The sequence below is a fragment of the Ipomoea nil genome, unplaced genomic scaffold (genome assembly GCF_001879475.1).
Source record: "Ipomoea nil cultivar Tokyo-kokei standard unplaced genomic scaffold, Asagao_1.1 scaffold0268, whole genome shotgun sequence".
Classification (NCBI taxonomy): Eukaryota; Viridiplantae; Streptophyta; class Magnoliopsida; order Solanales; family Convolvulaceae; genus Ipomoea; species Ipomoea nil.
Genome location: NW_017616696.1, coordinates 4872672 through 4887736, shown reverse-complemented (window position 1 = coordinate 4887736; position 15065 = coordinate 4872672). Strand labels below are relative to the sequence as shown.

Genomic DNA, 15065 nt, shown 5'->3' with positions numbered 1-15065 from the left:
ATATCCTTGATTTATGTCTCTCTTTTTGTATGCTAATAAATGTATACATTTTACTTTAAATGTTGTACACTTCAATATTATTAGACAAAATTGCCCCTACTACATTCTTGTTAGACAAAACTACCCTTACACCGTTATAAAACTGTTACTTTTTAATTCTAACATTGATAACTCCATCATTATTATCATACACTTAAATCTATCCTATCTTTTTCATATTCTTTAATTACCATTTTATTAAAATCATTATATAATTAATTTAATGATTGATTATATTTTAATTAAATTTCTATGTCAATGTGATATCGAAATCTTAATTTTAAACAAAGCAAACTTCACTAGTAATAGTTGTTATTATTAATATTATTATTTCATATAAGTAAATTAACATTAAAATTATTATTTATATATTTTAAATAAATGTCTTTATATGTCATTCTAACATTTCAATCACATTGCAGCAGTAGTTTTTAGTACTTTTTTCATAGTTTTAACTACTCCAACCCATACCTGGGGAGACTTTGGCGGTCAAGGAAGCTCTTACGTGGATAAAGAATCACCAGGCAAATAATTATGTAGTTCAGTCAGATTATTTAAACTTCTGTAATATTTTTCATTCTTCTAGACTTGATTACTCTTATATTGGTTCTGTAGTAAAGCAGTGTTGTATGACTGCATTTGACATTGGCAACGTTTTGGTTCGTCATGTCAGAAGATCAATGAATCAGATCACTCACACGCTAGCGAGGGTGGCTGGTTCATCCTCTGTCCTTGGAGAGTGACTTTTGGCCACTCCTAAGTGCATTTCGGGGTTATTTTAATGAATTTGAGTTGATGGCTTTCGAAAAACTACTCAAACCACTATCGCTCCAATCTAATCGCTACTACTTCAACTTGACTTACCAAACAAAGCCTGAATGATATAGCAATGAGGTGTTGGCGTGATGAAAAATACCCATATTTGAGAAATGAGTTTACAATTTTCAGTCCAAAATATTTGGTCTCATTTCTACATTCCAGGTTTACTACTCCTTCTATCCCATTTTATATGTCATGTTTACTAATTATTTGTCAAACAAACTCCGTCTTATTTGCTTATTTTATTTAAATTTTTTTGGTGTTTGATTGTAATTTTACTACAATTTCTGAGTATATAAATTTTATATGCAAATACTAAATTTAATATTATAAAAAATTAAATTGTAAATAATTTTAGTAAAATCTCGTTAGCTAAATTAGTAACATAAAATGAGACAGATAGTGTATTAATTAATTGGTCGATCAACTTTTTTTACATTATTTGTTTTAAACAATTTTAATAAATTTTAAATTGATTCTTTTTGTTTTAATAGTAATTTTAATTTAATATAATTTCTATGTAAACAAATTTTATATACATTAATACTAAATTAAATATTAAAAAAATTTAATCACAAACTTAAATGAGACGGATAAGAAGTTAAAAAGAGCGTCTCCCGCCATTATTTTGCACTTTCTTTTGTACTCCACTTCTCATCAGTATTCATTTTTCTTTCTTTCTGTCTTTATCGCTCAAATTTAACAGTATTATTTTATTACTTGTGGAGTTGTGTCTGTGTATATTCATCGCTAACGAATTAACACAAAAAGCAAATTAAAGGAACAGTAGCTCAAATCTGTAATCTATACAGACGGCAGTTGAAGCAGACGAAACACTCGCAACTCACCAATAATATAATGGTGTACGTAAAAGTTGTGCTGGTATATTTGTAATGTTGTTATTGTATTGTTTTTGTTTATTATTATAGGTATTGATGTAATTGCTAATATTAATTTTTATTTATTATTTAAATAAGGGAAAATGACACTTTTTCCCCCTATGTTATATACTTATAGCATTTTTTCCCCCTCAATTATTTAAGTGGCTCTTTTTCCCCCTGAAATGTTAAATGGACATATTTACCCTTAAAATAAATATTTCATTTATTTTTATTCTCCAATAAATTATTACTATAATTTGGTTCAAACCAGATACTATAGTAACCAAACCAAAATATTCCAATTACAATTTATAATCAAAACGCGATATTTAGAGTTTATTAAAATCGCGAACTGGAATGGCTGGTTCATGTTCTGAACTGAAAAAATAAAATACATTTATTGTTGAATTTAAACTATTTTAAAATAAAAAATAAAATTTTAAAATATAGGCAGTTCAAAATCGCGAACGGGATCCGGAACCGCCGGTTCATGATCCAATTTTTTTTATTCTTAAATTTAATAAATTGAAATCCAAATATTGGGTTCTATATCTGAATCATAACTGAAAAGTTTTAATTCGATTGCTATAGTGTCTGGTTCAGTTCGAACCGAACCGTGGTAATAGCTACATATACGCAATAATTTGTTGGAGAAGTAAAATAAATAAAATGTTTACTTTAAGGGTAGAAATGTCAATTTAATATATTAGGGGGGAAAACCACCACTTTTAAAATAATTGAGGGGGCTAATGTGCTTACATAAATAATTGAGGGGGAAAAAGTGCTATAAGTATATAACATAGGGGGAAAAAGTGCCATTTTCCCTTTAAATAATTTAAAATTTTAGCTAAAAAATTTCGGTTAATTTGATAATAAAAGTTTTGATTCTATTAACGGTTAAAGTTTTGAAAAGTTGAGCTAAAATTCAGTTAACCAATGCACTACTCCTAGTGATGAATACAACTCTATGATTAAATGTAAAAATTAAACATAATAAGCCTTAATTAAGGTTATATCTTTGATTTATGTCTTTCTTTTTGTATGCAAATAAATGTGTATATTTTACTTTAAATGTTGTACATTTTAATGTTATTAGACAAAATTATCCTTACACCGTTATAACACCGTTAATTCTTAATTCTAACATTGATAACGCATCATTATTACCATACACCTATATCTATCATATCTTTTTCCTATTTTTTAAGTATCATTTTATTAAAACTATTATATATTAATTTAATGCTTAATTATATTTTAATTAAATTTCTATGAATGATAAATTATATATGTGTGTGTACAAAATACATATATTATTTGTGTATATATAATTTAAATTATAAATTTTAATTATTTATATTTATCAATGTTTTAATATTGGGCATAAATTTTCACGTATTGCGCGTACAAAGTGCTAGTGTAAACAATAAATGCCATGCACTTACGATAATTGTATAGGAGAATATGAGGGGTGTGCAATTGGTTAATCGAGAGTTAACCATTTTAATTGATGTTTTAATTGGTTTAATCCTTAATCGAACCGAATTTTGTATTACTGAATTAATCGAACCGAAGTTTTTTTTTTTTTTTCCGGTTAACTGATTAACCGAAGTTTTTTAAACTAATGTTTTAAATCTTTAAAATAATACCTATAATAATAAATTCAATTAAAATAATACCTATAATAATAAATCCATAAAGAAATATACAAGCACAATACCATAACAACGCTACAAACATAAAATCACAAATTATAAACTCCAAACATCCATATATATTTAATTATTTATATATATATTTAAAATTTTGATTAATTTTTCGGTTAACCGAAATTTTACAAATTTTTTAACCAGTAATCGAACCAAAATTTTTCGGTTATAGATTGGTTAACCAAAATTCTTCGGTTCAGTCGGTTAACCAAACTTTCACTGAAATTTGCATACCCCTAGAGAATATTATGAAATTCATAAATTCAAAAGTAATAATAACTTTACTGTAATTGAAAACACCACATGACCAGTTCAGTTGATTCTTAAATGGTAAATTATGAAAAGAATACATGGTTAAACTTTGATAACACTAGGTTATCATGATTTATCTCTTTAGTATCGTGTTGGGCTGTGATATAGGCAAAGATATATTTTGGTGTAAATGTTTGCCACTTATATTAATGAAAAAAAAATGCTACATTTACTTCTAAATTTTTACTCCCTACTTTTACTCTTGATATGATCAAAACAGATTATCATATATTGCCATGTAAAAGAGTAAAAGTAATGGAATAGAAATTGGAAGTATGTATATTAGTAAAACTCTATATTAATATATGAAAATACTACTTGGACTCTTAAGTTATACTAATTACTTTTATTCCATCACTTACAATTTTAATGTTGACAATTTTTTTAGACTCATACAATATATGAAAATAACTTATCATCTCTTATCATATCAAAAAATAAAAGTGAGAGAGTAAAGATTCAGAGCTCATGTATTATAATATAGGGTCATGTTTCCGTGCGGACAATATAATGTTTCTCGTGCAGTCGTGCAGTCACACACTACTAGGTATGCATAAATGCACCACAAAGTGTTTGAAAATGCACAATTAGGTGTGGTGTATTTGTGTATGTCATTCTGGTGCATATTGGGACGCTAAGTAGTGCATTTATATAGATCTAATAGTACCATTCACATGTAATTTATGAATAATTCTACATGTACTTACAGTTCCTACTTTCATTTTCTACTCATGATTTGACATATTTTAATTGTTCAATTTAATAAAGTTCAGGGTTTTTATCAATTTAATAAGTTTTTGAAAATACATGAAGTATTTTTCTATATAGAATACAAGACCTACATAAGGTGAAGAGATAGAAGCGAATTATCATCAACGAATTGCTTTTGAGTTTTGACCACCGCTATCGTTTCACCGAACCATGACAGCATGACGTTTCAAGCCAACCACATTTACTCCAAAAATAGAAATATTTTTAATAGCTATTTGTAAAAAAAGTGCAGTCAGATTTCAAGAAAACGTCATAATTAGTGTACGTATTTTTAAAAATCGAAAAAGCATGTCACTATTACGTATTTGCAGTTTCATTAAAGTTATTAATTAATTATATGAACTTGTAGAATAATTCTGCCACCTTAATTAGAAAATAATAATAATAAAAAATTATTACCACTAGAGTTGTCGTTAGTGGACCGTTGATTTGGAAAGCAGTCACCCTTTCCTATCCAACAACTGCACTTCACAGTTCACACGTATATGAAATGATTATTGATGTGGTCTTCCCAAAACAAAAGAGCTGACCGCTACGAGCATTGGAAGTACTATATATGTTCACATTTTACTCTGTCATTAGTGTACAAGTTTTAATATTTAATGTGCATATTAATTAATTTTTTTTAAATACATCCATGCCAATTTATAATTTATAAATATGTATATATGACAAGCTAATAAATTCAGTTTGTATGCATTTTATGTTATATATATACAATCATATGCGAATTTTTTTTAACGTGCGAACCTGCAAATTATTAAATAGTTGCACCGCAATTACTAAATGATTGTACGGTACCGGATACGATTGTACCATAAGGTCTTTCCAGATATGTCTAGGAGTCATTATGGTGCAATTGTTATTCGCAAGTTAAGGCTGATTCGCACCTGATTACTTTTATTTATATATATATATATATATATATATATATATATATATATATATATATATATATATATATATATATATATATATAAAGGGGTTCCCTGTGCAGTTGAGGGTGCCAGACTGCCAGGTGCGGTTGTGCGGTGAACGGAGAACCATTGATTTTGCTTAAATCAACGTTTAGATTATCAAAATTAAATTAAAAAACGCAGTGACATTTTGGTAATTTTTGCATCTAGGTAAATTTAAGGTGTTTGGGTTTGGAGTTAATGTGCGTGAGTTTTGTGGTTAATATGCATGTGGTTTATGTTTAAGGTGCGTGTGATTTGTGCTTAAGGTGCGTGTGATTTGTGCTTAAGGTGCGTGAGGGTTGTGCATAAGGTGCATGAGGTTAGTGATTAATGTCAGTAGTTGTTGAAACTTAAGTGCGTGAGGTTTGTGCCTAAGGTGCGTGAGATTTGTGCTTAATGTGCGTGGGGTTAGTGATTAATGTCAGTAATTGTTGAAACTTAAGGTGTGTGAGTTAATACTTAAAATGCGTCAGTTTAATGCTTAATGTGTGTGGGTTTTGTGTTTAATGTGCGTGAGTTTTGTGCTTAATGTGCGTGAGTTTGTGCTTAATGCGAGTCATTTTAAAATCTTAAGTGTGTGAGTTTTGTGCTTAATGTGCTTTATTCTGTGCTTAAGGTGTGTGGTTTATGCATGTACTTAATGTGAGTGATTTGTATTCTTAAGGTGCCTTGTTTGTGTGTTTAAGGTACGTGGTGATTCGTATACTTAAGGTGAGCCATGTTAATGTTTAAAGTGCGTCCAACCATACAACTGCATGGGAAGCATCACCCACACCTGAACCCTTTCCTCCGTGTGTGTTTTTGTGGCCAATTGCCGGCGAGGGCATGCATAGTGGCTGAATAGGTTGATGAACAAAATTGACGATTTCAATTCAATGGGAATTAGTGGGTTGACATAGAAAAGGGTCTCAACCCTATGGATTGGATTCCAGAAAACATAATTCTCACGTTTGATTTATCAAATTAAATTATATATTCTTTTTTCCTATCGTCAATTAATTTAAAACATTCTTCTTTATCGTATTTATAATCACATTCAAGAGTATATTTCATAATATGATTTGACCGGCCTATAAATACTAAATTATATAAGAACCAATATTATTAAAATTCTAATAAGAATATAAAATACGTTAATTTAATTATGTACATTTCTTTTTTTTATTACAAAGGAAGGGGGACACACACATATGACATCCCATATAAAGGAGCAATCGGATACCAATGGACCACAAGCCACTTAGTTTTAATTATGTACATTGTCTGATTTCAATTTATTTATTATATAATAATAAGATATATTTTCAAAATTATCCTCTCTATCTTTTGTATCTTTTACCTTTATGTACAAACTATGTGATAATACAATATTTTTTTAAATTATTACTCGTATTATTCTTACATGCATTCATTTATTATAAAATACTTTTCAACCTTTAAACAATAACAACAACAACAACAACAACAATAATAATAATAATAATAATAGTGGATTTTTATATAATAATAATAATAATAATAATAATAATAATAATAATAATAATAATAACAATATAATTAAATTACTGTACACAAAAGGAGCTCATTAATTATGTTTTCTTTTAAAGTTTTATTCTTTGCAACTCTTTTATCCTTTGGGGTAAAAACTAAAATATAATAATATTTAATTATTTAATTTAATTTATTTTTTTTTCAACCATTATAAATGTGAAAGATATTATTTTTTGAACCGTCACCTTAAAAAAATATGGATATCATAGTAGAATTATCTTAAGATCAGAATACATTGTCTTCTCTTTACTTAAATCAAACATTATTTGTTGTAGTGCAAAATTTAATTTAATTTTCAAAAACTATATATGTTTCAATTATAATGTATATTTTATTATGTACAAGTTGATCTGGTATGTCTACAACAAAATTTTTCTCTACTTTAAGAATGTAAGTGCCAAAATTTCATTATCTAATAAATCTGTAAGGAAAAAAAAAAGTATTTAAAAATATCAATGAGAGTTTGTAAGAAGAATAGTTCACATATAACATAATTGAAGTCTCAATCATATATACAATGAAACCTATGATTTGTACGTATGCTATAACTTCATTGCATAACTCTTTACTTACTATATCATATCATTAGTAAGTATATTATATCATGTCTGATGGATATATTATAAGTCGGTCCGAACCGACCCGAGAGCATGGAGTAAGAACGGGGCCCCGGGGACGGGTCCAATTCGTCCGCCTCAGCACAGGACCTCGACAAGGCCGTGACGAGGGGCCTCGGCATGAGGTCTCGACAGCCGACCTCGACTGCGTTGCCCGGTCTCTGACCAAGATTCTAAGCCCATGAAGCTTGCAACCCATACCAAGGTTGCCGACCTTGGGATCAGCCTAGGAAGGTCAACTCGAGAATAGGGGTCAGGTTCATGTACCCAATAATGAAGAGCTCACATTAATAATAGTTGAGTTTGTGCATTTGAAGACGAGAAAGACCTCAACTTGGTTATGAGATGACCTCATCTTGGACACAAATGCAAACCTCATCTCAACCGTGAAGAAGACCTCAACTCGGGTTATGAAGAATACCTCATCTCAAACACAAGGCCCTCAACTCGATTGCAAGGATGAACTCGCATTTGTTATGTGAAAAACCTCAACTTGGGTCATGTAGAAGACCTTAATTGGCTCTGTTGCAAGGTAGACCTCGCCACAGGCATCAAGATGATCTTGTTTGGGTCATAAGGAAACCTTAGCTCAATCGTAAGGTAGATAAGTTTGAGCATGAATGCAAAGGACATCAAAAAGCATGTGTCATGGCCCAGCTAAGCTTAAGCCATATGGCTTATCAAGGTTTTTTTTTTTTTTTTTTTGAAGTCCACAAAGGGGCTAAGAAGCTATGTACTCTTGCCTAGGTCAAGCTTAGAGCCGTGTGCTTTGCCAATGAGCATTGCCAAGATTGGAGACCAAACATAGAGTTATGTCTTCCCGAGTTCAACTTCAAGGTTAATCGTGCCTCACCATGCTCAATTTCATGCACTCTCCCCTAGGCTGACCCGGAGCCATGTTCTTTGCTAAGGTGCCTTGTTGAGCTTGAGTGTTGTTACATGAGTCAAGTTTGTATGGTTGTCAAGTTTGAATAAAGAGGGTCACTTTAGTCCTAACATTATCCCTTTAGCGAAGAGGTCAATGTCAAAGCTCATAGGCCTTACCTTTTTGTCGAAGCCAAATGTGGAGGCGAACGAGAGCCGTGCCTTGGTAAGCTCACCTAAAGCAAAAATTAAAAAGGTTTTGGAGGGAGAAACATAAGCAAGATACTATTTGGCAAGATTTATGTTCACTCGATCTCATATCTAACTTCATACTTTAATTTGGCGTAACATTGGGGTAGGCCCTCACCAAGGATAATGTCAACCATGGGATTTTGATAAAACCAAGAAAGTGAGTGTTACCGGGCTTTAGCTTACAAATTACGAGGTTGGGCTTGTAACTAGACGACCTCATTGATTGAGATTCCAAAGGAATCTAATTAAATACCCAAACACAAGTTCACATTCTCGGCATAGTCTTGGGAGTTGAGGAGCTCGATTGGACTTGAGATGAGGTCTACTTGGCCAACCTAATGACGCCAAGTGGGAGGCTATAGGTAATCCAAGGAATAAAGGTTATACAATAGAATTAAAGGGGGGGGGGGGGGGGTGGGGAAATCATATCATTAAAAGACCAAAGGAGGGGAGCGGTCACCTTAATTGAGTTTGACTCGGGGCATGTGTTTCAACCAAGTTAGTGTTATTATTCCTTCTTGTTGTCGAAGTCTTGCAACTCGGGGAGTAAGGGGTTGATGATGGATATATTAGACTCGGTCCAAAATTCTAGGCGCATGAAGTTTGGAATCCGAACCAAGGTTACCAACCTCAAAGTTGGCCTAGGAGAGTTAGTTGGCCAGAGAAGAAGAGGTTGAGTCGACGGTTCCCAAAACATGTAGTTAAACAATAGCCTTTACGACTGTTATGGCCACCCGCTTCACTTGGGGAAGCGTCTAGATAGCACGTGACATTACCAAAAAAGTTTAGAGACTTTTTTATAAGCAAAATACAAACACTAGGAACTAACCTCCAACTGTAGTTGTTCTTCCTTAGTTGCCTTGTAGTTGCTCTAGGTATTTGGTAGAGTGTTTCTCACTTTCTCTCTAGTTCAAAATAGATGGTGTATGAGATTTTAAAAATGACAGTAACCTGAGCAGTGATGGACCTTACTTATATAGTCTATATGCTATCAGTAATGAAAACCGTCCACCACATAATGGCCATTAAAATGCCATCATTACTTTCACCATCAATGTTTTCCTAAATGGAAAAATGTTACATTTTCCTTATATAAATAGACTAATTCTTATCTTGTGGGGACAGCTTAGGTGTCATTCTAGCACATTAATCTTACAATTTGAAAATGATCTTGATCAAGTACGTTCTTCATCCTATTTCAAACATTTGTTTTATATTAATTCTTCATCCATTTTTATCTTTATCTTGGGCGTAATGAATTCGGGGTTAATTTTCTCCATCGGTAACATATATGGATGTATGTTATAATTGTAAATAACAATGTAACATGGTAAAATACGCTTCACGTACAAAGCTAAGGGTATGTGGCGAGCTGTATGCTAGTTGTTGTAAAGATCTATAGCCACCATATTATTGGACAATGCTTTTGACAACTAAGCCCTTAAATTTAGTCGTAATCACCAAAGAGATTTTCGTGTCAGTTTCCTCTGTTAGAATTTTCCCCCAATATATATATATATATATAATATTAAAAAATTAAAAATAGTTATATATAAGCACAACGCATAGGACGCTAAATCACAACTGTTATATCTTCTTCAATCAGTTTTTTCACTTTGATTCCCATATCCCCATGAAGCTCTCAGTATACTTTTGCTTCTTCTCCTTCTTCCTTTCGCTCCTCATCTCTGGTACATATATACATATATATAATTCTGCAACTTTACAGCCTGTATGTATTGTTATGGCTTTTAGTAATGAACTATTTTAACGTAATTTATGTTTTTGCTTTAAAGGGCATTTAGGGATTGTTGAAGCTTCGGCTGAAGATCGGCATCGCCGGCGGGGCGGGTTCAGACCGACGGCGCTGTTTGTGTTTGGGGATTCGTACGCCGACACCGGAAACCTCCCGAAGGCGCTCTCATCATCTTGGAAGCAGCCTTATGGCTTCACCTTTCCCGGCAAGCCCTCCGGGAGGTTTACCGACGGTCGTGTCTTCACTGATTTCGTTGGTGAGTCCATATTGCTAGCTTCTAGATAATTACTAGTTTACTAATTATATGGACTCCACTTTTCCCATTCTCGATAGTCCTAGTGCACCATAATGTTTTTTTTTTTTTTTTTTCATGTCCCAATATTGACATATTCAAATGGATAATGCTACTTCAATGATTTTGTTTTTGAGTTTTTTCCCTTTTCAATTTTTTTTTTCTTTAAATTATGGTAAGGGTAATATTTTTATTTATTTTTTATTTATTTTGCTTTGAAAAATGTTATACTTTTTTATTTGGTAAGGGGTTATGTTTTTAGTATAAAATAACATACTAAAAGAAAATTTTCACTTTTAGTCATTCAAATATTGTTTGTTATGCAGTTTAGTTTTCTATTGTTAATTAAAAAAAAGTAATTCTTTAATTATTTTAAAACTCGCTAATTAAGTCCTATAACTTTGGTGTTAAAAAAAATCCATTTATTCTACAATTATACGAGGTTTTTTTTTTTTTTTCTTTTGAAATTTTGTTTGATCAAGCACGATGTTTAATACCAAAATCACAACAAGAATAAATTACTAACCTTTAAAATAATTGAATGACTAATTTCTTTACAATGACAATAATTGAGGACTAAATTTCATAACAGGAAATAATTAAGGGATAAAATTGTACATTTCTCTATATAGAATATTTTTAGTTTGTAAAATTTGTTATACTTAAATGATTTGTGATAAGTATTAATTTTTTGTGTTTATTGTCAAAATCACATAATACTTATACTTCAACATTTGGGACCCACAAAGGACATAATCCAAATTGAAATATACAGTGATGCTGATCGATCAATTCACTTCATCTTTTTGGCCGTCTTCTATGCTTTTTTTAAAGGGGAAATATATATTTTATTTATGAACAAATTCCATATGAGATCGATGACACTAATTAATTCATTGATTAGGGTTGAATTTGAAATTTTTCTATTAATTAATTGAAAATATTTTCGAAAATATTGATTTATCTTTATCTAAAATATGATATTTCCTAGAATCGGGTTTGAGAAATTCCTAATTGGGGATTTTTTTTTTTTTTTCAGATCAAAATAATTTTGTTATGATTATTGAAAATTTTTACAGTAAATATAGTTAATTTTTATTTTTTTGACCATTTGGTGGTTGGTAATTGCCTATTGTCTTGATTAATCCAAAAACTCAAATTTTTTTAATAACCATCCTTGATAGCCGGTGTTACTAATTATTTTTTATTAGTTGCCGAAAATAGCAATAAATATATTTTAGAATCTCAAGATTATTTTTAAAATGGTAAAAAGAAATTACGACTTCACTTTTACACTTTTTTGGTAGTCAAATATATTTACTCTATTTGGTAACATAGTTAATTTATCACTCAATTTGTTTTTTTTTTAATCTTATTTTACCACTATTTATTTTTTGACTTGGTTAAATATTCAATATAAGTGTTTGATTAAATAACTTTTTGTAACAATTTATTGCTCTAAAATGCTAAAATAATTTCAATCAATTTTTTTAAAAAAAGTCATTTTGTATGTAAGCAATTATAAGTGAACAATTAATTTACCAAACATTTTTTTATAATAAACTAATGCTATCAACTACTCAAACCTACTAATTCAATAAGCTAACAACTATTTACTAAACACCAAGTTTTTCACTTTCCACTTTTTCAGTAATAGTACAAATAATAAGATTTTTCACATTTGGCTCTTGGGTTTTTAAATTATTTGCGGGCTGTGGTAGGTTGGCAACTGGCATGGATAGTACTTTTGTTAATTATATTTGTAAAGGTGAATGGGAGGCTGGTGAGGCTTGGACATGAATTGTTTGATCTAATCAAAAGAATTCAATGAAAGATGATTGAGTGTACAATATGTATATAATAAATATGATGTTTACTTTCTCTTTTCCACTGCCATTATCCACCTTTGTCAGACCATGTATCATTCGATCCCCTCTACGTAGCTTGTTTCTCACACCTTGTCCGATCTCTAATCTTATTTTTTTCAAAGTATAATATAGATTAATTAATTAATTAATTAATTAATTGCGGTGGTTGGTACTTATTAATCATTCAGCTAGTTGGTTGTGTATTTATTAATGTTAGCTTTTAGTTGATTGGGTTAATTAGAGTGTATAACTAGTTGATAACATTAGTTGATTATAGAAAAGTGTTCGATAAATTAGCTGTTAGCTGATAGCTGTTTGGTATAATTTATTTTCTCAAAAAGCTATTGAATTTTGCATTTTAACATTTTGGAGTTACAAAAAGCTAATTAACCAAAAATTTATATTAATTTTTTAATCAAGTCAAACAACTAATAGTGGTCAAATAAGTCAAAATTGACCTATATGGTGACTATTTTACCAAACAGGACCAATAGTTAAGAGACTGAATTGATACTCCGGGAATAACTTAGGGATCAAATATGTGATTTTCTCTTTTATTTATATTATTACAATGTTTTTTTTTTTTTTAAATACAACGTGACACTAGAATGGCAATAATAATAACTACATTGGTATGAATTAATGATGATCTATCAGCTAAATTCCTGGGATTGAAGTCTCCCATACCCTTCAAATTTATAAAGTACGCCATGCATCGGCTGCAATATGGAATGAACTTCGCATATGGCGGGACAGGAGTGTTTGATACTTTAGTTCCAGCACCTAACATGACTACCCAGATCGATATTCTCGAGAAACTGGTTAAGGATTCGGTGTACACAAAGAAAGACTTGGAGTCGTCGCTGTTTTTGGTCAGTGTCGCCGGCAACGATTATGCCTATTACATTGCCACCGGCGGCACTTTCGCGGGTTTGCCGGCGTTCACGGGTCGTTTGATGAATCAATTGGTGGCGGACTTAAAGCGCATCCGAGGGTTGGGAGCGAAGAGGATAGCGGTGACGAGTCTGCCGCCACTGGGATGCGTCCCGCGAAGCACCGCCGAGTTTTCGTTCAAACACTGCAACGCCACCGCGAATTTAGGGGCCACCTACCACAACAGCGTGCTGCAGAAAGCCGTCGTCGAACTGAACAAAGAAACCAAGGCTTCCTCGTATGTGGTTCTTGATCTATACACCTCATTCTCCGACATTCTCCTGAAAAAACAAGGTCAATCCTCAACTAATAACTCTTAGTTTAGTTATTCCCTGCATTATTAGATTAGATATGATATTAAACACTGTAGCCAGCCCGAGCAGCTCAGTTGGTTCTTGAATAATAGATTCTAGGTAAGGACATAGGATGGAGCCCTGACAGTTGTAATGTGATCGAGAGTTACACCTAATGTGGTGGGCTCCTTGTGGTACCAGAAACTGGTCATTCTACTTAATGTGCAGCTGAGTCACTCTGATTTACCGTTACTGTGAGAGTTACACTCAATGTGGTGGACTTCTTGTGGCACTAGGGACTGGTCCTCCTACCTAATAAGCCACTGAATCACTCTGGTTTCCTCTCATTGTAAGAGTTACACCTCATGTGGTGAGCTCTCTTTGTAGTAGCAGAAACTGGTTATCTTACCTAATGTGCTGCATAGTCACTTTGATTTACTCTTCCAGTATTATGTGGGCTTGTACTATCAACATATGTTTTATCATTGTGGTTACTTATTAAATGTTTGAAGCTAGCAGGGAGTAGGAAGTTCTGGAGTCCGTTGAAACCGTGTTGTCTGGGAGTGAAGAGCGGATACTTTTGCGGGGATGTGGATGCGAAAGGGGTGGCGATGTACAAAGTGTGCCGTGATCCGACGTCGGCGTTTTTCTGGGATACAGTTCACCCTTCTCAAGCTGGATGGAATGCTGTTTATACATCTTTAAGATCTACACTTGAACACATTTCCCATTAATCTTTACAATACATACATACATACATAGATTCTTCAACTGTGCCTTTGCCGCTGTACTCTTCTTGAGTTTAATGTATTCAATTAACATTGAATATTGTTGGGTGAATATATGCTCCTTGCAACAATCAGTATTTATTAAATAAAATTCATTCAATAATTTATGATTGAATTCTGGTTTCAAAACTTTTGTGGACTACTCAAGACCTTGACGTGCTATTAATTCTCATTTTATTAACCTACTCCGCAGATGTTTATAAATTAATTGAAATTGATATTGATTCTCTATGCCAAATTATTCTGTGGACCCAAGTCCAAAATACAGAGTTTACATACTGAAGTAAACAATTCTAGGCAAATTATATCGTGCACCAGGGCGCACTATGTATGGTATAGTGCGCCCTGATTCAAAACGAGG

General features: G+C 31.8%; 1 protein-coding gene across 1 annotated transcript; it reads left to right on the top strand.

The window, feature by feature from the left end:
• Window positions 1-10344: 10344 nt before the first annotated feature.
• LOC109149614 (GDSL esterase/lipase At5g03610-like) lies at window positions 10345-14819 on the top strand. Its single transcript, XM_019297482.1, has 4 exons — window positions 10345-10465; window positions 10571-10786; window positions 13348-13917; window positions 14436-14819. Exons 1-4 carry the CDS (start codon window positions 10408-10410, stop codon window positions 14648-14650), a joined length of 1059 nt encoding a protein of 352 aa, XP_019153027.1. The 5' UTR covers window positions 10345-10407; the 3' UTR covers window positions 14651-14819.
• Window positions 14820-15065: the final 246 nt, after the last annotated feature.

What these genes read in the sequence shown, in the direction of transcription:
- LOC109149614 (XM_019297482.1), top strand. Translation starts at nt 10,408, where the DNA reads ATGAAGCTCTCAGTATACTTTTGCTTCTTCTCCTTCTTCCTTTCGCTC. An exon ending in TGTCTTCACTGATTTCGTTG is followed by an intron (nt 10,787 to 13,347) that starts GTGAGTCCATAT and finishes ATGATCTATCAG; the next exon opens with CTAAATTCCTGGGATTGAAG. An exon ending in CATTCTCCTGAAAAAACAAG is followed by an intron (nt 13,918 to 14,435) that starts GTCAATCCTCAA and finishes TGAAGCTAGCAG; the next exon opens with GGAGTAGGAAGTTCTGGAGT.